The 24118-nt window shown below is 42.8% G+C and overlaps 1 protein-coding gene across 1 annotated transcript in view; it reads right to left on the bottom strand.

Annotated features, from left to right (window-relative positions):
- The window catches only part of ATXN7 (ataxin 7), a 371238-nt gene that overhangs the window by 290346 nt on the left and 56774 nt on the right, over positions 1–24118 (bottom strand). The window contains exon 3 of the mRNA XM_078661542.1: positions 7361–7465. Coding sequence (XP_078517668.1) covers positions 7361–7465 — 105 coding nt within the window. The remainder of the gene's footprint in view (positions 1–7360; positions 7466–24118) is intronic.

Below are 24118 nucleotides of genomic sequence, written 5' to 3'. Positions count from 1 at the left end.
CCCATTAGCCTCATAAGGACTATGTTCAAGTTCCATACTGGTGGAGGTGGAGCTCTTGGTGGTCTTACTCTTTTTAGTCCTTTAGTCCTTCCATAAAGGCTTTAATCACTGGTACTCTGAATAGAAATAAGTGTTGTCTGTTTTGTAATTATGCAGCTAAGGCTGCTAAATGCAATCGAATGGATGAGTAGGCTAATCCAGATTGCTGTTAGTGTAAGAGATAACATATGGTTTTGCACTGAAGCATCAAGGGGATTGATATTGTTACTGTCACAGTATATAACAAATCATTTCTACTCTGTTGCATAACATGCCCTAGTAGTAGGTTTCCTAGCCTCCATTAGGATATTCCTACACTCTGACTTCAGGAGCAAAATCGTTAGGTTGAGTTTCTTGGGATTTGGATGCCTGATTTCTCCATGTCTCTGAGTGGGGAGACTGGAGTTGGGATGCAGCTTTTGGTGTGGAACTACTGAAAGCTCTAGCAGGGTGGTGAACCAAGGTTGACATGCCCATGTGGAAGCTATGAGAATGAGTTTGAGGGATGATTGAGCTTCCGAACTACCAGCGGAATGAGTGGGAGAGATGGAAAAGCGTAGGCAAATATCCCTGAGTAGTTCATCCATAGGGCATTGCCTTTGGAGAGCGGGTTTGGGAACCTGGAAGTGAAGCTTGGGCATTTTGCGTTTCAAGCTGTGGCAAACAGGTCTATGTGAGGAAATCCCCATTCCCGAAAGTAGGGAAGAAGAATCTGGGGGGTGATGTTCTCACTCGTGGATTTGCTCTCTTGGTCTGCTGTGAAGGTCTGCAATTTGATTGTTTACTCCTGGAAGATGTTCTGCTAGGAGATACATTTTGTGATGTATGGCCCATTTCCGAATGGCTTGAGCTAGGCGTGACAGTTGGAGAGAGTGTGTCCCCCCCCCTGTTTTTGTATATAGTACATAGCTGTCATGCTGTTTATGCAAACGAGGACAGTTTTGTTTATTAGTGGAGTTTGAAAGGCTTTGAGCACCAGAAACACTGCTAATAGCTCTAGGTGATTTATATAGAGGCTCTTGTACTTTAGAGTCCATAATCCTTGGATTGTGTGACTTTGTAGGCGAGCGCCCCAACCAGTGCATCTGCTGTTAGCACAGTCTGTGGAACAGGGTTGAAAAAGGGCCTCTCTCTTTGGATACATTTTGTGGGTTCCACCACTGCAGAGAGTGATGGGTGCGGCCATCTACCAACACTAGATCGGTCAACTGACCCTGTGACTGGTACCACTGACTTGCTAAGCATTCTTAAAGGGGACGCATGTGAAGTCTTGCGTGCAGAACAATTACAATGCACGACACCATCATCCCTTGTAGTTGCATGAATACTTTTGCTGGTAATGATTGGTTGGGCTGAAATTGAGTGAGAAGGGACTGAATACTGTGAATCCTGGCTGTATTGGGAGAAGCTAAAGCTTTCGGAGCGTCTATCGTGTCTCCCAAATACGTTTGTGTGTTGGAAGGCTGTAGATGAGACTTCAACACATTTACTGGAAAACCTAGAAGGTGAAGTAAGTGAATAGCGGTTTGAGTGTGTTGGAGACACATTTGGTAAGTGCTGGCTTTGATGAGCAAGTTGCCCAGGTATGGGAATACATGGATGTGTTGTCTTCTCAGATGTGCTGCGACTACTGCCAGACATTAGGTAAATAACCTGGGAGCAGTGATGACTCCAAATGGCAGTACTTTGAATTGGTAATGATGACCCACTATCATGAATCTGAGGTATTGGCAATGAGCGGGATGAATTGGAATGCGGGAATATGCGTCTCAAGTCTAGAGTAGACATAAAACTGTCTGACTCCGGAACCCGGGGGCTCACAATTCCCAGCGCCAGGTCAGCCCAGCACCATGTAACTCTGGGTAATAGCTTGCTTAATCTTCCAGACGGCCCCAGCGTCTTGACACCCTTGGGTGATTGTTGCCAATTTACTAATACTGGACTGGAAGTGGGAGCCCTTGTTGAAGTGTAACCATCTGAAATGCGCTGAAAGTATGTAGAGGTTTAGTTCTCAGAGGTCTGGAATAGGTATCAATGAGCCATCCTTTTTGGGGATGAGAAAGTACAGGGAGTACACGCCTGTTCCTTGATTTTGTAACAGCACAGGTTCTATGGCTCTTTTGGACAGGAGAGACTAGACCTCTTGCTGAAGTAGATGTAAATGTTCTGGTGACATTTTGTGAGAACGTGGTGGAATGTTTGGAGGATTGTTGGTAAGCTCCAGGCAATAACCATGTTGGATAATTCATAACACCCATTTCTCTGTAGTGATACATTGCTAAATGGGGAGGAATGATAGAAGACGTCCACCCACAGGTGTTAAATGAAGTGTAGACAAGTCACTGCTGGTTGGGTGGGGGGGGGGGGGGGGAGAATTACGTGGTGTGGAACCCCGGCCTCGACATTTGTTGTGGTTGCCGCCTCTGTATCCTCCTCTAAAGAACCCCCTTGTAGAGGAAGATTGACTATTGCCCTTGTAGGAGGTGGCAGTATTGTCTGAGGACATGGTTTTCGACCTTCCACGGTAGAAGGAGCGATGAAAGGAGCCCTGATTAGAGGGAGACTGCAGAGCTACCATAGACTTGGCTACTTCTGTGTCTTTTTTCTAAAGACTTGCCTACTTCGAGCCCGAAGAGATGTTCCTTGCCAAAAGGAGTATTTAAAATAGACTGTTGTACTTGGGTTTGAAACCAGAAATCCTCAACCATGCAAGTCTCCTTAAAAACACACTAATGTTGATCTCTCTAGCTGCAGTGTCTGCAGCATCTAAAGCACATCTAATTGAGGAATTGGATAGGAGCTTCCCTTCCTGGACTTAACCCTAAGCTTTTGCTCTGTGCTCAACTGGGAGGTGTTGTAGCGCCTGCTCCATTTCGTTCCAGTGTGCCCTATCATATCTGGCTAGGAGGGCCTGGGTGTTGGCAATGCACCAATGATATGCTGCTTGGCCGGCTTCTCATTTACCAGAGGTGTCTAATAGTTTTGACTCTGTCTGGAGGGAGAGCAACCCCTGTAGTCTGTGAACTGGCCCATTTACGGGCATTAGAGACCACCAAGTAGTCTAGAGGTAACTGTCCTTTAATAAAGACTGGATCTGAGGGAGCAGGCTTATATATTTTTTTTTAAATCAAATTTGGGGGTGAGCACGCACCAGATCTTTAAAGATATCGGCATGTCTCCTCATACCTGTGTTTAGCCATTTGTGTGCTACTGAGGGTTTCAAATAGGAAATCTTCCTCTAGAGATTTCCTTGTGTAACTGTACCCCATGATATTCTGTAGCTCTAGCAAGTAATTCTAGATATCCCTTATTGTCTTCAGGAGGGGAAGACTTCAAGGGTAAAGATCTGAGTCATTATCTGTAGGTGAATCAGTGTTCTAATCCTTCTAGGTGTCTATTGGTAAAATATTGTCATCTCCATCTCCATCATCAACATCATCATCAGGTGGTGGTGGTGGTGATGGAGTTATTTGGTGTAATCAGTAAATACGGCAAAGGTGGAGAAGTTGGTGTAGGGGAACGTGGTGGACGAGGAGAGGGGTTAATACCTACATTCTTCCTCTTTAAAGGAACATGCTGGGTGTCCTCTCCCTCAGATTTGCGTTTGAGGTGATTTAGTAAGAACACGTCCTGTATCTGGATTTATAGAAAGTTCCTTTTGTTTTGGGTCCGATTTGGGTATCGAGCATCAAAAAACGTATTCTGCAGCTTTGAAGGAACAGTTTTAGGTTTCGGCACAGAGGATTTCAGTGCCAGGGTAAAATGACTTTTCAGCGTGGAGGCTTTGTCTTTGTTGTCAATGATTTCAGTTCCGAAGCGGTTTTTGGCTTCAAGCCTGAAGGTTTCGAGTTGGTGCGCAGATACTTGGCGTGGCATCATGGGCAGAATTTAAATGGAGTCAGTTCTATCGAATGCAAAGTGGACGAAGCTGTTAGGCCGGACGGCCTTCCCAAAGATCTTCGATCGAAATAGAGGTTTTCCTCAATGGATACGATAGGCGGAGAAGTGGGATATGCGTTCAAAACAATACAGACCCGTGTAGAGTGGTTTGCACACTGAGGGGAACCCGAAGAAACTGTTTCAGAGCGCAGCAATACACATCCAAATCCGATGGCAGAAAAAAATAATCTAACAATAGAGTCGCTGCCCATACGCACTATCACCGAAAGGAGGAGTCACATACCTCGTGACTAGAAAGACTTCTTTGAAGAAAAACAACTTGCAAACATCCGGACCCAACACTAGATGGCAGGAGTATGCAAAGCATGTGATCTACAGCTCACATGCCTCGATCACTTTGTTACAGAAGCTATCTTTAAATATTAGTATGGACCCAGTAGGCACTGTGAAATGCTTGCATAATTTCTATGAAATCAGTCCTCCTCTACTGACAAAGTGATATAAAATGGGCAATTTCATTAGAGGCGTGATAATCTAAGATTATATCAAATGGAGAGGCAGGCCACAACATAGCTCTGAATGATATTAAACTGAGCAACCACAATCATTTATGCATTTAACAAATATTCTCTCAAGGGGTGATTCTAATACAAGACAATTAAAGAATTTCAAAAAGCTTTTTCAGACAACTAAAGCTTTTTCAAAATTAAACTTTATAAAATGGTCCAAAATATACAAAAGAAGCAAAGCATGGGGTTTGCGGACAGACTTTAAGTATCAATGCTCTTGGTCACACAAAATCCTGCTTTACAAGGTCACTGGAGGATAGAGGGCTAAGAGAATTATCTGGCAAAATATACATCACAAATCTCAAAGAAGATCTCAGATTCAATTATGGAATTAAGGGCCATAATGTTCTGCTCTTATGTTAAAAAGCAAAAAGACAAACAAGCAACCCCTTTTTTGTCCAAAGCATATCAGACAGCAGAGCGGTCTGGATTGCTAACAACATCTTGGTGACATCTGGAAAGCTTCCCTGGGAATGTCTTCCGACTGTTGCTCACCATTGGCTTTGTGGTTTGTAACTCGCATTTGCTTGGTTTCTATTTGCTGGCTCTATTTGTTTTAGGTGGTCCAGCTTCAGTTAGTCCCTTCCGCTAACCTACCCCTATTTACTGTATGCTTGCACCACTGTTCAATTTCTGTAAACAGGCCTTTAAATCTTGTTCTTATCTTGTCACATTTGCTGTGCATTCAAAGACAGAGGTCAGTTGTCAGGCCCTGTCTTCCAAAGACCTTGGTGTTTGTTTTTCTGACTCCAAAGTGAGGGGATGTATGTGACAATCATGCTGGCTGCTGGGGATGTGCCTGAGGAAGGCTGCATAATGTTATTTTTTTCCTAGGTGGAAACAAATATTTTATTACAATGTAAGGCAAATCAGTACACCTAGGTTACAACATTTCCACACATTGGTGGACAGTTTCCTTTTACCAGAAAAACTCTCTTTGCAAATGTAATGGTCCTTTCAATACAAGTTGTGTTGCTGTAATGGTAGTACGCTATCACAATATGCATACTTCACTTTACCCCACTCGTCTCCTCTCTAGGGACCAGTCTAGTCTGCACAAATCCACAATACGCCACTCCACTTCACACTGTCACTACACTCTATACCACATTACTCAATGCCAAAGCACTCTACCCCACTCCACAACGTTCCACTCTGTGCCACTCCACAACACTGCACTCTGCATCAATGCACTTCACTCTGTACCACTCCATTCTACACCAGTGCACTCTACGCCACTCTAATCTACTTTGCACTTTACTCTACTCTACTGAGCACCACTCCACTCTACTGTAAAACAATCTATTCTGCGCCACTCTATTGTACTCTGCACCACTGCACCCTACGCCACTGTCCTCTACACAAAAACAATATACTCAATGCCACTGCAATCTATTCTGAGACATACTCTACACCATATTTGCAATCTACCCTGTGCCATTCCACTCTTTTCTATAGCGTTGCACTCTATGCCACTTTACTCAAAACAAATACACTCTGCACCACTGCACTGTACAGCACTACCCTCTACTGTGCACTACTGCACTACATGCCACTTTACTCTACTCTATGCCAGTGCACTGTAGCCCACTCTACTATGCACCACTGCATGCTTCACCACTGCACATTACACCAATCCAGTCTAGGCTACTGCACTCTACTCTGCAACACTGTACTCTATGCTGTACAACTCCATGCCACTTCACTTTATACCCTGCGACAATCCACTTCACTTAACACTCAATCTACTCCACGCCACTCTAATCTAAGCCGCTTCACTCTATGCCAATGCACTCAACACCAACTACTCTGCATCACTGCACTCTACAACACTCCACACCACTGCATGCTAAGCAACTATTCTACTCTGCGACACTCTAGTCTAGTCAACTGCTCTTTGCACCACTACTCTCTGCAGCACTCTATTCCATAGCATTGCACTCTGCAAGAATGCACTCTCCGCCATCTAACTCAACGCCACTCTACTCTGCATCACTGCACACAACACCACTGCGTTCTACGTCACTGCACTCTACAATACTCTTCTACCCTGCACCACTCTGTGCCACTTCTCTGTGCGCCACTACTCTGCATCACTCAGCACTCTAATCGATTCTGCACCACTGAACACCATGCCACTGCAATCTACACCACTCTACACCTCTGCACTCTACCCTGCTCCAGTCCAGTCTACACTGCACCACTCAACGCCACTTCATACTACTCTCAAAGAATGTACTCTGTATCACTGCAATCTACACTGCAACAGTCTACGCCACTGCACTGTACACAATCTACTCTGTCCAATTGACTTTAGGCAACTTCACGCTACAAAAAACTCCACGATGCTCTACCCCATGCCCTTCTACAACACTCCACGCCACTCCACTTTGCTCTACACGATTCCACGCCAATCTACTCCGTCCACAACACTAAACCACACCATGACACTCCTCGTCACTCCATACTACTCCACTCTACGGTACTCCATCTCACTTTACGACACTCCACTCCAAGCCACTGTCATTTACACCACTAACTTTTAACCAATGCGGATGTGCAACATAGCTGAAACATACTGGCAAAGCCAACAGCTCTTGCACAGGCAAGGCATATTGGCTTTGCCAATGCTTGTCATACATCACCACTAACAAAAACATAGTATAAGTAACACATCCCAGACACTCTGACCAGCTGTTACATGAGTATGAATAACCAAATGTTAGAAAACACACGGCAACTTCGAAAAAATGCACTTTCCATTAGAAACAGTAATCAGAATAAAAGTTTGAATCCTGATTTTAATGAGGTCTTAACAGTACACCTGGGTACGAGAGCAGTGATGCACTTACCATAATGTGATTGAAATGCCTGTGGCTTTATGACCAGATTACAGTGGTTACACATCACCAAATAGAAATCATCATAGGCTGGGCAGAGACCAAATATTGGCATGTCTGCAAGAGAAGACAGGAAAACAGCATTTACATTGGAATTCGTTTTATCTACTGCAAAAACATGTTACAAATATCAAACAACAACAAAAAATAAACACTTTTACTGGCATAAAATGAACCTTTAACTTTGTGTCACAGGGCAGGAAGCCCAATTCTTATACATGACAAGAATGAAATTGTGACAACTGTACAAATGAAAAAAGACGGAAGCTGCAACAAAAAATCGTAGCCCTGCACCCTACAAGTAAAACATGTCTGCACTCCAATACACAAGTTTCTCTATATATTAAATGCAAATTCTATCATTTTAGATGTGCATTCCTTGGAAAATAGCAGATTAGTGTGCTTGGAAGGGTGCCAAGTATCCACTTTTTCAGAAAAGCTTATAACAAAATGGGCTCAAGACAGAATGCAAATAAAATATCAAACTGAAATCACAGGCGAAAGTTTATTGAATCAAGTGCGTAATTTAATTTCTTTTGTCTGGCTTAAAAAACTGCTAAATCAGCTTCCTAGTACTTGAGGGCTGCGACTTAAGATATTTAAGATACATATCATACAGACGAAAATGTAAACTAGGAGCGAGTGATCAGGCAGTGACCTGCTGATGGCTGTTTTGGCAGGGGAGAACAATGCTCACACGAGAAGGCCTTTAAAAAGCATTATCTTGGGTTGCTTTCTTAACTTCAGATTGTTTAAAGAGTCTCACCTACTGCTTTAGTTGACTGTCAGAAACCTCATGTTATCAATACTTAACAATATATTTAGCGCTATAGACTTAACTACAGAGAGGGAGTTCGGTAACTCTTCTGTGATTGGTTCTCATATACAGGATCAACCTTCGTGTGTGGGTATTCCTTGAAAGCCATGGGCTTGAAGGTCAAGAAATATCATGGAAGGTTACATGGCAAAAGTAGTCAGCCTCACCTTCCCTTCCCTGTAGCTTTGCTGCTCCATACATTGGTGTTCCTGTGTCATTGCCTCCCCTCTTTCCTGTGTACAAGTCCATACTCCACTTAGAAGCAACATGGCTGCCATCTTGGAAGTGCAGAAAAGAACAGTGAAAGTAGACTGGACGCCAAAAGTGGCTTTGCTGATGGTTCCCACACAAATGCGCTGGAAAAGTGCAAACCATGTGTGAACAAGCACTGGCAAAGAGAGACCTGTTGGCTTTGCCCATACTTTTTGTTTGAGTCATGGGAGCGCAATTCGCGCCATTCCTTATAAAAGATCCAGTCCTTATAGTCCCCAAGGTAAGCCCATAAGATCACTGCTGTTTGACTTTTGGTATTTTCAGGAGGCGCTCACTCTAGGACTCCTGGGTATATTCCATAACGTTATTCTGCATAATGGGGGGGGGGGGGGGGCAGGGGGGGCAGCAGTAATTAGTATGGTTCACACACCTTTAACTCATGACTATTTTTAATTTATTTAATTTCAGGAATTTAGTAATAAGTAAAAGATCAAGTCCCATCCATTCACATAAAATTCTTTCTGATTAAAGCCGACAGTGATCATAAACCAGAGGGCAACCTAGGATGGCAGATTTCTTGTCTCTGCAAGAAGTGTATGATTCTGAGGCAGACCACACTTAAAGCCAACACATACTAAACGGGAAGAAACAAACACTTTGGCTGTTAAAAACAGTAGATGTGGCTAAATAACAAACAACATGATCTCACTGAAAGGCCAGATGAAGGTGGATGATTTCTATCTGCCAATAGACCAGAATATTTTCAGGAATCCTAAGGCACTTTAAAATGTATGTACCTTCGGATACAGACATTTTCTGATACACTTAGGGTCATCAAGCTACTATGTTCTACTACAAGGGAAGAAAGTGCTAGGCAGAGGAAATACTTCTCTGGGTTACGTCCATCTATAGATTAGGAACATGTTAAATCAATTGAGGAGTTACAGGGAAGGGGAGGGGTCTAAAAAATATAATCACTAAAAGGAATACTAAAAATGTTTTGGCAAACCGAATATGTCTGACCTTGTGATGTTACTCTTACTTAATTTCTTTTTTGGGTAAGAGCGCGTGATAAACATAGCTGTACACTATATACGGCGGGCATAAAAGACAATATCGAATTTGCAGTATCCACCATGGAGTGGGCTTTCATTACTTTCAATGCATATACATCCCTTGGGATGAGCATATATAAGAGGGTCATGACATTCCTTGTAACAAGCAATATTCTTGATCAATGGTGGGCAGCTGTTTATGTTATGTTTTATGTGTTTACACATCTAGAGTTACAAAACAGAATTATAAACAAGCATTTGCAATGCAATAGGTCTCGCATTATTAAAGTTTGAGCTTTTGGCATTGCTAAATAATGCAACACCAATAGCTCAAACTTTAATAATGCGCAACCTATTGCATTGCAAATGCTTGTTTATTTTTTTGTGTTCACGGGGAGATTAAGTGATTTTCCCATAATCACATGATGTTGAGCTGACCCAGAGACTTGAACCCGGGTCTCCAGGTCCAGAGTTGGCAGCTCTGACCTTTAGGCCACATCTTTCGTCGGTAGATAGTTCACATTCTACATCATTCGTGCCCTCACAGACAATCTTCTAGTTCTACTGATATGTACAAGCGAAGAGGTCATATCAACAAGCCTAGGATTAATAAGGTACCATGTTCCCTGTGACAGCAGAATCTCAAAGCTACAGGCTTGATTGCTTCTGCCAGGATGTCAAAGGCACATGCTGCTCTGAGATGTGCCAACCCAGCAACACCTGCTCAATGGTCAGTGAAGGTCACGCCCCGAAACACAGAGAGGCAGCAAACTGGACAATGGGCATCTCTAGACCGGCGGGCGGCGGTGATTTGAACAAAGGGAATCTGCAGATCGGCGGGTGGCAGTAACTGAAAAATGGGCATCTCCAGACTGGCAGGCGGAATACGCTAGCCTCTTGGTGGTATTCTAAGATTATGAGGAACAAAGGATAATTTTTTAAGATCTACAGACACATATTTTAGGTAGTTAGAGGTAAGTTGGCAAATGCAGAAACTATGTCCAGCAAAGGATAAGAGTAAATGTTAATTTTCCTGACTAAGCCATTACAAAACGTTGGTACTTCAGTGTTGCAATGTTTGTGAGCTTTCTATTAAAAAAAAATTCTGAAAGATTTTTGCCACAAAACCCTAATGATCTGCTAGAGTTTTCCCTCAGGGAGCTGACACGGCCTCTCGGGGTCTCACCAGGGGCGTTGCTATTACTAGTGCAGCAGGTAAAGAGACAGACGCGGGCCACCAGCAAGACAAATTAGGGCTGTCTTCCACTACTGAGCTGTGGGATGGGGGTGGGGTTACAATTCCTTGCATTAGGATCCATGGTTCTAAGGCAGTAAGACTGGGCCATTATGTTTCTGACTCCGACCCAGACCTTCCAGGTGCCATATGGAGGAGGAGAAGGCGATGAAGAAAGAGGAAGGCAGAGGGAGAGATGTAGGCGCAGATTAAGGTGAGATGCAGATGGACAACAGAGAAAAAGGAGAGAGTTGGAGATAGACAAAGAAAAGGAGAGAACGAGAAATAAGCCAATTGCAGTTCATGTCAAGCTCAATAGTTGAGTCGCCGCATTGTGAATAGGGCAGAGGCAGGGCCAGACTGACTACTTGGTATCCTGGCGATTCCAGCGAAGGCTACAAGAAAGGGGTCATTGTCAGGACTGGAAGAGCCAGCATGAGCCAGCTCTCAAAGTGCTTAGTTAATAGCACTTTCATTTGCATAGTTTGGACATATTTGTTTCTAAAAAATTCTTTGAGGGAGAGCACTCACACACACTTGCACATCCTTCAGAGACAGGCTTGTTTGCTGCCTTCACATAAAGCCATATGGAGCTAGAAGCAAGCTGCAGCACCACTCACTGAGCTTCAGGTCTGCCCTAGGGATCTCTCCGCTTAGACCCATTAAAAGCACAATACTTATATTGAAAAGAAAACAGGCATTGGCAAAACCAATAGTTCTGACTTTGGGTGCCAGCCCTTTGCCTTTCTTTTAAGGAGCTGCCGGACCCTCGCCAAGGTAAAATAAAAACATTAGCTAAATGCAAAAACATTTTTTTGCTCCCAAATCTCAGTGGGTCATAGCAATCCCTAGTAGTGAAGAGAAATACTTTTGCTCTTTTTGAAAGAGCAGAAAGCCATTCCTCACATTATAGCTGGCCCATGGCTGAAGTGGACTGACTGATTTGCCCCATGATAGAAAAAAATGTGAATGCCAGACCAAGAGACCAGTGGGTGAAGAAGGATGGCTGAGAGCCCTATAACTATTACATATAAATATTTATCATGTTTGTAAGACCAAAAGGTTTTTGTTGACATCAAATCTCCAAAAAGCAGATCTTTGTATAGGAACTATGTGTACACAATTCACTATTAATAAACAATAGAAAAGTATTAAAAAAAAATAGTGAAAGTACACATTTCAAATAACGATGTATATAGGCTGACCCTTTCAACAAATCATTTTGGCAGAAAGAATTGAAGAGTAGGGCTCAAAGTAAAAACGAAATAAAAAAGTGCTGCGGACAATAATATTAGCCAAATAGGACTTCAGCTTGATATAATCAATTCCTCTCCGAAAGAACGCAGGTGAGGCCAAACTCAGCATGGTGGCAGGATCTCATTTTTGACAGAAACACACCTGTAGTAACAGGGCTTCGCGCTGCCCGCGGCTGACACCACGCTGCACTCGCAGAGGCGTGTTTGTGTTACAGGCACGCAACAGACCGTGAGCTGCACACATGAACTCAGGGGCATAGTTACCGGTGGTGCAGCCGGTGTAGGGCACCGGGTCCTAAGGGATAAGAGGCCCAGCCTGTCCCGCACCTGCTGCATTCTACGCATCAGGCTATCGGGCATTGATCTTTTTTGCAAGTGACTGCCTGAGCCCTGGCACATCCGTGTTTGCTCTCGGCGGCCGAGGGGCGCGTTGGAGGCAGAGGGCTGGAGGGCACAGTCTCATGGAGCAAGAGAGGCCCGTGGCAGGCACGAAGCACAGGGACGCAGTGAAGCCTTTCAGTCCATTGTAAACTTTCCATCTATCTATCTATCTCAATCGCGCTGCACCTTTCTATCTCGACTAAACCTATAGAGTCACACCTATCTTTCTAGACATCTCTTTCTCTCTACACATATCTATCTGCACTATTCCTGCTTATATCTATCTACCTATCTGTTTGTCTGTCCATCTACCTGTCTAACTATCTCTTGCCCTCTCTCTCTGTACGTCTGCCCCTGTTTGCACTGGGCTCATGACACCCTTGCTACGCAACTGCATAGGGCAGTTCAGCCATGAACAACAGGAGAAGGTAAAGGCGGAACAGAGTGCAATGATGAGGGAAGCGAGATGTAAGTGAGGGAAAAGAAGACACGTAGGCAGACAGAGCTAGATAAAGAAAGAGTGGGGCTTAGAAATGAAGAGATGGGGATATATAGAGACGGACACGAGAAAAGATAGATGTAGACGAAGATAGATATGATAAAACTATAAAAACTGTTAGGAAGGCAGGAAGATGTATAGATGTAAAATTGACAAAATTACTCTGCTATTGACCAGTACGGGAAAAATGGAAATATTTCAGAGAAACAAACGGCATAATAAACGGCTCTTTGTCGCACAATGTTTAGCGCAAAGGTGTCTCTTATTATTTAATCAAGCGGCAGGGAAAGCGTTCACTTTCACTTCCGCTTCCGCTTCAAAAACAAAGAAGCCCGCGAGTGGTGAGAGCGTGCGCCACTACGACCCATGTGCTTTCAATTATCGTGCCTGTGTCTGGGCACAATAATTGAAACCACATGGCCTATTGGTATTTATTACGTGCACCAAAGCGCGTAATAGACACTAATAGGCCGTGGGCGGAGCAATGTGCCTGCCTTTGGCCAATTGCGTGCAGTCTTTTATAAAAACATGCACGCAAAGGCCAATAGAGTAGCACAAAAGGAAAAGCACACGCACGAGCGTGTGCGATTCCTAGGTCAGTGCTAATACCCCGTTTTTCACCTACTAAATGTCTTGCGCTGCGCGAGCACTGCTGTGCAGTGCAACGTTAGACGTGAGACCTAAAAAAAACAAAAATACTGATCACTAAAATAAACAAACATGTAATGAAAGCAGAGGTTGGCTTACCAGTCATGGATTTGAAATGGACTATTTTTAGGTGGGTATGACATGTGCAAAAGCAAAATGTTGTCACTCACAGTGAAGGCAGCCAATGCCTGAAGGGGATTTGCCCAATAATACTGTGCACTGTGGTGGGCGAAGCAAAATGTGAATGATAGTTGAACAGACTGGAGGATGAAGAAGTCTTACAGAAAGTGCCTCTTTGTACATATGTATGCATACATTTTTATTATACATAGGGCTTGCGAGACTGCTATAGCTGCCTCTAGGCTAGTCAAAACATAATCAGATTAATTAAAGTAAATAGGGCTTGGCTTACTGCAGGTCTACAAGAATAATGCATTTCTGCAAGCCACCACATTTTCCGCATTATCTGCATAATTGTCACAATTGATCAGCTCTTGCAGAATTTGCATATTTAAACAACCAAACGTTCCTAGCTCAAATGGATCAAAATTCACAGAGCGGAGGACGGACTTTTCTCATAGAGAGTCAGGTCATCTTCAGTTGGTGATAGTCGTAATTAGATGTCAAAAGGATAGTAACAGGGGTGTGGAATTTAATAAAATATCTACTTGTCCACGGGGCACGTTGCTTAATAAATCTACTTGCCCTGTTACTAAATCCACGTGTCCCTTTTGTGCCATGAAATGCGGCGACATATTACGGCAGCAATCTCATTAAATAAGAGTTCTGATATAGCCCCTATAACTATGCCAGGGCTGGTTTTATAGTAGGGTCTGAAAACTAGCAATTCCCTTATTTTGCTACGTTTCTGCAGGTCTACATACTGGGGCTGAAGGTAGTGGTGAGCAATAGTTCAAGGGTTGGAATGCCCTTTTGAGTCTGTGCAAACCTACTAACTTGCATATTTTAAGGGTTTTCACCAACTCTTTTCTGATTTTTTCCAATACTGAAAAAGGTTGGACATTTACTTCTGACAGTAGCAGACATAAAACTTGTTATAGGCTTGGGAAAAAGTGGTTGGAGGAAAAGTGAACTTGAAACATTTAGATGTTCACATGAGCAAATCTATGCATGCACATTTGCTCATGTTAACATGTAGTTCACAAATATTTTCTAGGAGTACTATTTCTAGGTCTACTTCTGTAAATGCTTGTGAATTCACTGAAACTGTATATATGCATTTAATGCAAGGATATATATACCATGATTTCACTTTTGAGACTTTCTTTAATAATTGGGCCTCTAATTAGGCCTGGCTTTAACCATGAACTTTTGTGTTTAATACAATTCTGTTGCTTTCTCCATTTCTCTCGACAAGGAGCATATTAGCACACAAAGTAATTCAGTTACCTCCTGCAGCCCTAGCTTAATAACAAGACTGACATAAAGGACTCTACTTGGACTGCCTTTTCAGCTACGGAACAACATTTTCAGATGCACCCACAGTATATCCATAATTCTACCAATGTAGTTATTAAGGTTTTATATATTTTTTATTTTTTCAGCTCTGGTGTTAGCCAATACTTTTTGACTTTACTAAAATTATTTACATAATGTACTTTATTATAAGGGCTTTCAGCAATCTCTAAACACCCACTATTCTGTTATTGTGGCTTTCACATTTTTCTTCCTCCCACAATTGTATAGGGCAACAGTCCACTTCAGCCACTGGCTAATTGCACTGTGAGTGACAATATTCTACTCTTTCACAAGGAGCACATCCACAGACAAACTAGGTCAATATGTGCTACTGGGACTGAAAGAATGTTATTGCTTTTGTTGTTAGCCAATGTGTGTGTTTTCGTTTTTTTAGTTGTTTTTTTTGATTGGCTAGACCCCGCAGCTTTCCTAACAATACAGTTTTTGAAACAAGGACAAAACAAGCACTGACCAAGCCAAAATGGTGGCAGCCAACACCAGACCTACTGGTTTTGTCAAGGGCTTGTTCTTGTCACCATAATCAGATACCTTCTTACAATGTGTATGTATGTATGTGTGTATATTATATATATATATATATATATATATATATATATATATATATATATATATATATATATATATATATATATATTTTTTTTTTAGAACTCTTTTTATTTTTGTTTATTCATGAATCGCATATGAGACACAGCACTCCGAATTCCGGAGAGGCTGTAGCAAGTACATTACATCAAAAATCGGCGATACATAGTTAAGAAAAGAAACTCCCTTCCCACCCCCCTACCCCCACGTCGCCCCCCCCTTGTGCACAACGTCTCGCCAACACCGCATTGAACAGTCATGTAAAAATCAGTATATACATCATGACCTCCACATATCCATCACAGCCGCTCCTCCACAGTCCCGGAAGGGGCCGGGGGCTCAAGCCATAGGCCCCTGTAGTCCTTACAATGTATATATTTTTTAAGCTAGACAAAACTGCAACACCGCTAAATAAAATTGATAAAAATTTAGTCAGTGGAGTATGCAGTACATTTTTTTCAAGAATAGATAAATACATTTTGTGCAGAGTCGAGATTCTCACTTAAAGCTGCATGTCACAGTCTCTACTTCACCTGCAGCAATAATAGGTGAGGCCACCTCAACACTAAAGTAAGTAGTACACTTCCCAAAACATCGGTGAATGGTACCAGCGGGGAATCTACAATTTAAACCAATACAACTGTAGCGACTGAACCAAGATTGAAGACAAGTCGTGCTGTCTGACCAGCCTCAATTTAAGGACATGCTTACAGCATGAATTATACTACCAATATCTAAAATAAAACGTTGATTCTCCAAATGTCAAGGTGCTGGATATTCAATAAACTGGACAAGCAACAATCAGAGGAAGCCATATTTTGAGGGCAGGAGCAATAATGGATCAAACTTCACAGAAAAAAAAATCATAAGAGAAGCGGGCACAGCACTTTAATTTTTGCATTATGAAAGCGCTTCCTAGTAACGACTAGGTGGGGGTGAAAGTTTACATAATACCTTTGCAGTCAACACCTCCACCCCTTATAGCATCCCAGAAGGCAATACATCAAGCAGCCAAAGCAATCCTTGATAAAACATTGTTCCACAGACCAAATTGATGTGATCTATGCCGAACTCGAATGCAGTATTTCAAATATGGGTCATTTAAATCCCTTATGTACATACTTGTGATGTCAATCCGCATCATTGTTGCTTTAGCATAGTAGTAGCCTTTGCTGCTATCCATTCAACTTTCATAGTCTATGACATGCAGGCCATTTTCAGATGGCCTGCTGTGCATTTTGGGGTTACAGCCCAGCCCCAAGACACAGAACAAAACGGTTTCCTTTTCTTAAAATCCCATTTTGCCACGACATTTGCTTGAAGAATCTGCTCTACAATCAGGAATGGCTTTCAAAACACCATCCCAGCCAATACTTACCTAAATACAGTCAGTCCTACTTAGTTGGGAAGATGAGGGGTTCTGGGAAATATAACACCAAGGTCTCTCAGTGCCATATACTGTTCCTAAAGAAGTGTTCCGCGCAGATTCTTTGATTTTTCAAATTCAGACTCTATCATAATGGCTAGAATCCATAGCTTAGAAGCCATTTTGATGTTTGCCAAACTTTTGTAAGACAGTTCATCAAGTTAAACATGCATCAAAATTCCTACGTATCTCAAACTAACTTCCCAAAAGGATTACTCGGCATTTCATCCAACCAAAGATAAAATTAATACCATAAACACCTACTATTCAAGAACCAGGAGACCTTTTCCTTCAAGCAGCACATTTACTAAATTATTATTAACACCAACATCCATTTCATGTGCGGTAGCTGTGGAACAATCTTCAAAAATAGTGACTTCTGTTATAGTGCCATCTTTTTAATGTGTTCTTTAGTGCAATCATCTCATCTATCATGCAAAAAGACTGCTCTGCAACACATTTTTCATTCATTTTTCCTATTTACTGCAGGTTCAATGCAATATTTAGTTTTAATTTATTTTAGCACCTCAAGAGAACCCTTCAGGAACCTTCTTCCATTTGGTCATCTCAATCCGCCAGTCGCAGTACATAAAAATAAATTGTCATGTTCACAAGGGACAATGTTTTTTTTCTGTTCAGTAATGGGAGTCGCATCTGAAATTCATTAGATTAAGGGAGGCCAAGAGAGAAAATAGAAGAAAGGGTTGAGCCAATAGAAGGAATGCAAGCATGTTGTGCTGCAGCAGCACACTAATCCACAACAGAAGTATAGGCAATAGGTAATATACAGCTACAACTTAAACCTAGCCACTAGATGATCCAAAAAGGACAAAGAGCTTGCTCTTTATGTGGCTAATAGAGCACAATTCAAAGGCACATAGAAGAAAATGACTCCTTGGTACTGTATCTCTGAGATATTGCGAGGTAGGGGGTTTCCATGTGACTCGGTGAAAGCAGAGAATCTATTATTATTCCAATAAAGAATTAGAGAATTTGTGACAAGGGTGTGTCACTAGTATTGGGATGTCAAGTTGTTGTCACAACTGTCAATCTTCTGAGCACATTACATTTCGATTACTTCATAGAAAGGGGAAAACTCTAGGGCAAGGTTATTAATTCTTAGATTTACAAAGGTAAACAGCAAAACAAGTTTCAATCTGCAGTTAACTTAAGCAACTGATGAAGTCTACACAACATAGCAAGCGAAGGATTTGTGCTAACTAAAGCAGATCGCAACAGATCCAGTCATTAAATGAAATTATGAGTGGTTGTAAAGTGCAAAAGAGAAGTCAAACAAATGGGTACATAACTTGAGGACATTGCGTACAAGCTGCATTGGCAAACAATGAGGCGCCACCATGTTGATGTAGCATTTCAGAGCCAAGGAAAGGAATACACAAATATAATAAAACTGCCCTGCAACACGATTTGAGTTAAAGGTGACTTCCAGACCAGATTGCCTAAAAACAATGGGTTATGTACTTGCAAAATAGCAGAAAGGTTTCAAGCGGCCAGTAATAGGACAGTTAATGACAGACAAAGATAGCAATACATATAGGATGACTGCAAATAAAGTCTTGAACTACAAAGATTGGAAAGCGGAGACTATTCTTAAACAATAGCTGTGTATGTCTAATAAGTGCAGTTGGAGAAATCAGACGTAGGGACAAATGGCTTCTTGCAATTCTGGGTACTGTGGAGTGATACACTGCAACGGCTAGTGCAGGATGTCTGTTTTTTTAAAGTGCTGCGGGTAGCTGGTCTGATTTTCCTTCGTTAAGAATGTGCAATTAGTTGAAGAGAAACCAAGGCACAAGAGAACACCACCAATTACAAATATCTTACTGTCATAAGAGTCCATAACTGTTCTAAGTGGCTCAAGCTTTTGCAAACTTTGGCTCTGTTCAAACTGTACCTGCAACAGATTTGGTTAACTTAATCCATCTTTATAGAGCATGAAATCTCACAAAGAACCTCATCCCAAGTAAGTGAACTAGAAACCTCAATTAACAAGCGGAAGTAAGAGACTTCACTCCTGAAGGCTACTTGTACAGTAGAAAGGCACCCATTGGTAACTTTTAAGAATCAGATGCTAGATCTGGAGAAGCAACGTAAGGAAACTGATCAATTTTATCTTTTAGAAAGACCAGCAACTTAAAATCTGCTCAATTGTTGGACATTAAAAATGAACTAATTATAGAAACAAAGAATCTCTATGCTTGTTTTTCTGCGAAGTTGGTCACTATCTACAACTGTTGTAAACCTGCGAAGAGACGAAAAATGGAATTAAATAGTGTGCGCTGGCTCTCCGTTTGCATGAGAAGGAAAATAATTAACGGGGGGGAACCCTGAAGCCAGCAGTTTACACTTCACGATCAGTGTCTTTTACCCAGTCAAGTATACGCTTTGCTTTGAACTTTAAAGTATTTCTGCTTTTAAACCGAGAACACGTGGAGATAAAAACCTTTTGAGAAAAAAAGCAAAAAAACTGCTGAGTGAGGTCTCTCTTTCCAAAATTCCCTCCTCCCCTTACGTGGTGAAAAAAAGGCCATATTTAAACTCCGCTCCTAAATGAAACAAGCATTTACAATGCAATGGTTTCGCCTTTGGAAAAGTTTGAGCTATTGGCATTGTAAATGACAACATTTGTATTTATGTGTTGGTTTGGAAAACAGATAAATAAATGGCATTGTCATTTACATTGCCATTAACTTAATCTCTCGCAAATGTGAGACCTATTGTACCCTACGGACGAGCTCAGCAGACAGCAATTACTACCACACACACACACACCCAGAGCCAGCCACACACACACCCACACCCAGAGCCAGCCACACACACACCCACCCACACCCAGAGCCAGCCACACACACACCCACCCACACCCAGAGCCAGCCACACACAGAGCCACACACAGAGCCACACACAGACACACACAGAGCCACACACACACACACACAGAGCCACACACACACACACACAGAGCCACACACACACACACAGAGCCACACACACACACAGAGCCACACACACACACAGAGCCACACACACACACACACACACAGAGCCACACACACACAGAGCCACACACACACAGAGCCACACACACACAGAGCCACACACACACACAGAGCCACACACACACACAGAGCCACACACACACACAGAGCCACACACACACACAGAGCCACACACACACACAGAGCCACACACAGAGCCACACACACACACAGAGCCACACACAGAGCCACACACACACACAGAGCCACACACACACACAGAGCCACACACACACACACAGAGCCACACACACACACACAGAGCCACACACACACACAGAGCCACACACACACACAGAGCCACACACAGAGCCACACACACACACAGAGCCACACACAGAGCCACACACACACACAGAGCCACACACACACATCACATTTTCATAATCGTTCGCTATCACAAGAATTCTTTCTGAATCCAAACGTGTTTGCATTAAATACGTGTGTATTAATGTGCATTATTTGTGAATCAGTATAGTTTAAAAGAAAAAACAATCATAACATTAAAAATCCTGTGTGCTCTTTAAAGTTAGACACCAAAAACCGTATGGGAGTGTTACGTTAGGCTTTCCAAGTTCAATTGCATATTAGCTTTTTGCAGGGAGAAAAATACTTTATGTTCACTGTCATTCATCGGTCACAGCATTGCACAAGACACAACAGGGAAACCTGGTGCAAAGAGCTGATATAGGTCCTATTGTGTACCGTTCCATAATCCCTCCTCTCTTCGCCCTTCAGACAAAATACAACATTTGACAGGTTACTGAAAGGAGGTCTTGGTGGGAAATTATGAATAATATGTGGCCAGGAACACAGCAGGCGGCGGGAGTACAGCACGTTGTATCAAACTACAGAGTCATAATGCTTCTCGGCAGACACTGCGGCAGAAAGGTTAGGTAAAATAATGAATCACAGATCAAATACACAGTTCTGCAAAAACGGAAACTGTGCCCAACGCATCCGTGGTCAAGAGTCACTGCGTGAAACAACTGCTTCCAAATTCAGTTCAATAAGCGTGGCAATTAATGCTCGGATGAGAAGGGAAACGTTCAAAACGAAAAATCACAAGGAGTATTCTCACCCTACAGCCCTGTAACTTTTTCATTCTAGGATTAGATTAGAATAATCATGTGTGTGTGTGTGTATATATGTACGAGCCGTAACTACGAATGAAAAAGAGTAAAAATTGCCCAACGGAGTGCTGGATTATTGCTGCGGGAGCAGTGGTTTTGTGCGTATATATATGTACACACACATACATACATATACACACACGTCAAGTACACCTGTCCCCCCAAATGCTTCAATAATTAAAAGTACAAAGCGGAACGGAACAGGGTCACCATACTGGTACGATAGCTAAGCTGGCTTGTGTGTGCAATGAGAAGGCCTCTAAAAAAGGGGGTGGTGATGGACGGAGCATCTGAACCAATCAAACACTCACACCCAGTCAACAGATCTGAGTTTGATCTATGTAACTGGGCACGGGTCGAGTCTCATATTTCTGAGTTCAATAAGAAGGGTTACTGTTAAAGTTAGGTAACTTTGACACCTGTTGTTTACAGCACTAGCAGGCCACGATCAGTAGCAGGGAGTAAGCACTATGCAAAAACATAGAAAGATGGGCAAATCATCTCGCCATGTGCCAAAAAGGAAGTTATATCATTTCAAATATGGGGAGGAGTAAACAGGGCAGGTCAAGATACGTTCTTGTGCTGTCAGGGCAGAAACCTACCACGTGCTTAGTCTCTCATGCGTTGGGTGTGGGCCTGCCTAGGGTTTGAGCTGTCACCCAACTAGTGTTTGTAAGCCTTTGGGAGCATGAGAACGAATTAGGTTGCAAACTCCTGCTCAAAACGTCTGTCCTCCTTCATCCCAGGGGAAGGCGAAAATATATAGTGCAATTTTTTGGCAGGTTGCCAACCTTGATTACTCTTCTTTATCAATTCATGAGATGTATTTGTGCAGCAGGACGCAGTATGATTGCTTTTTATAAAAGGTGCTAGGCTACAGCACATTAACAACTCTCATCTGGCATCTTTGTACTCGAGACAATTCTACATGTGACAGCATCTCTGCCTTGCACATGTTGCATATGGATTACTGGTTTTCTCGATTACCATTTTTGGTGTACATGCACATCGAACTCCACAGCCCCCGTGGCTCGCTCAGTGCTATGCTACTACCTAGGTTTTTGTCCTAGCGGTTATTATAATTTGCATACTTATCTCTCACACCCCTTCTCCATCACGCTACTAGGCGCTGCACCACAGGAAAATATAAAACCACCTCTCGTCACCAATGCTTGACACCAAAAGCACATAGCAAACAAGCATTTACAATTTGCATACTTATCTCTCACACCCCTTCTCCATCACGCTACTAGGCTCTGCACCACAGGAAAATATAAAACCACCTCTCGGTACCGATGCTTGACACCAAAAGCACATAGCAAACAAGCATTTACAAGTGGTATGGGAACGGGCACACGGAGAGCGGGAGGGGGGCAGGGGCGGGAACGGGCACACGGAGAGCGGGAGGAGCGACCGACGGGAACACTCGACTTTAAGAGACAGCTTTTGTTAAAAAAAAATTTTTTTTAAAAATCGACTTCGCAGTGTAATCTTAACCGAGCCGACCCGATTTTAATTACGATGTCTCGTTTTATGCAGTGCATTACGTTACGGGAATGGAGGCTGAAAGCAACTCACCTGGACTTCGGTCGGCCGCGGAATGGCCAAACAAACCTCGACGAGCAAAAAAAATAAACCCCGCCCACCGCCGCACTGAAGTGACAAAAGGGGCCGGATGAGAAAAATTCTCAGAAACGCCCACGAGTCGCCTCGCAGGATGACGGACGCCTCTGTTTGCCAATGGCTAGCGTCCATTTATGGAGCTAGCCAATGGGAAACAGAGGCGGGACGAACATCCATACTGTTAACAAAAGTTTTCGCCTGGGCGGAGCACTGCGTGCTACGGCCAGGCGAAACCTAAAAAGTAAAGAACAATCATGAAATATATTCAATGTTAATTTAGAAAGGGCCATCGCGCTCTATACGATGCACAGCATCTGGCGGCAGAAATCAACAAGGTTTTGGAGAAACACAAATATCTAAGGAGACAAAGTAACTAGAAATGGGATAACAGCATTGATCTTCAGAATCAAATAAGAACATGCAAGGTCTTAGTGGATCTCTAAAGGATCTATTGAATAACTGAATGCAAGATACAGAGACACCCAGAAAGGCTCCAGAATTGAAACAGACGTGCTGCATTTAGACACTGCTCCTTTACAGACTGTAACTGACCTTGCCTCTCAAAAACTTAGACCACTGCATCTTATTCTGGCGCCTAAAAGGCTGTTTGAGAATTGATGAGACAACAATAAAACTGATGTCTATATTTCTCAGTGGTAGCACTCAAAACAGGAAAAACGAATCCCACTAGACCCATCTGCAAACTGCATGAATACTACTACTCAGACCATCCTTTCAGTTTTTTTGTGTTATGTAAACCTACTGTCACAACTGCACGTGTCCTCGGACATACAACAACCAAAGCTGTGAGGGAGGATCCAAACTAATGCTAATGACGCCTTGAAGATGCTAGTACTCACCAGAAGATCGACAACTGCCTCATGCATGTTCCGCTCCACAGGGCCTATATTTAGCTTTTCTAATGCATGACCACCCACCAGTGACTTGCTTTCAGTTCAGAGAGTTTTCAATGCAGACCGGTTCTTCCTGCCAGACAAATGCAATACGTAGGTCTACTTCCCACCACCTGGTGTTAAAGAGTCACCCACTCCCCCCCTCACCCCCAGCCTCCCCAATACAAAGTCCCTAAGAAGCACTAGAGCCAGCAATACATTTTCAAGTTGGACTACTGTAATTGCATCTACCCATGCCTCTCTGAACATTCCAGTGTAACCAGAAAATGTGATACTTGGCTTAACTTTAGCCCAAGAGGTCCAACCACATCACTCAGTATAGTAAAATGTAACACTGAGCAGAGCGGAACGAGAATCGAGAGACGCGAGG

The sequence above is a fragment of the Lissotriton helveticus genome, chromosome 9 (genome assembly GCF_964261635.1).
Source record: "Lissotriton helveticus chromosome 9, aLisHel1.1, whole genome shotgun sequence".
In the NCBI taxonomy this organism is placed as follows: Eukaryota; Metazoa; Chordata; class Amphibia; order Caudata; family Salamandridae; genus Lissotriton; species Lissotriton helveticus.
The sequence above is the reverse complement of the archived record's forward strand: the minus strand, read 5'-3'. Positions and strand labels throughout refer to the sequence as shown.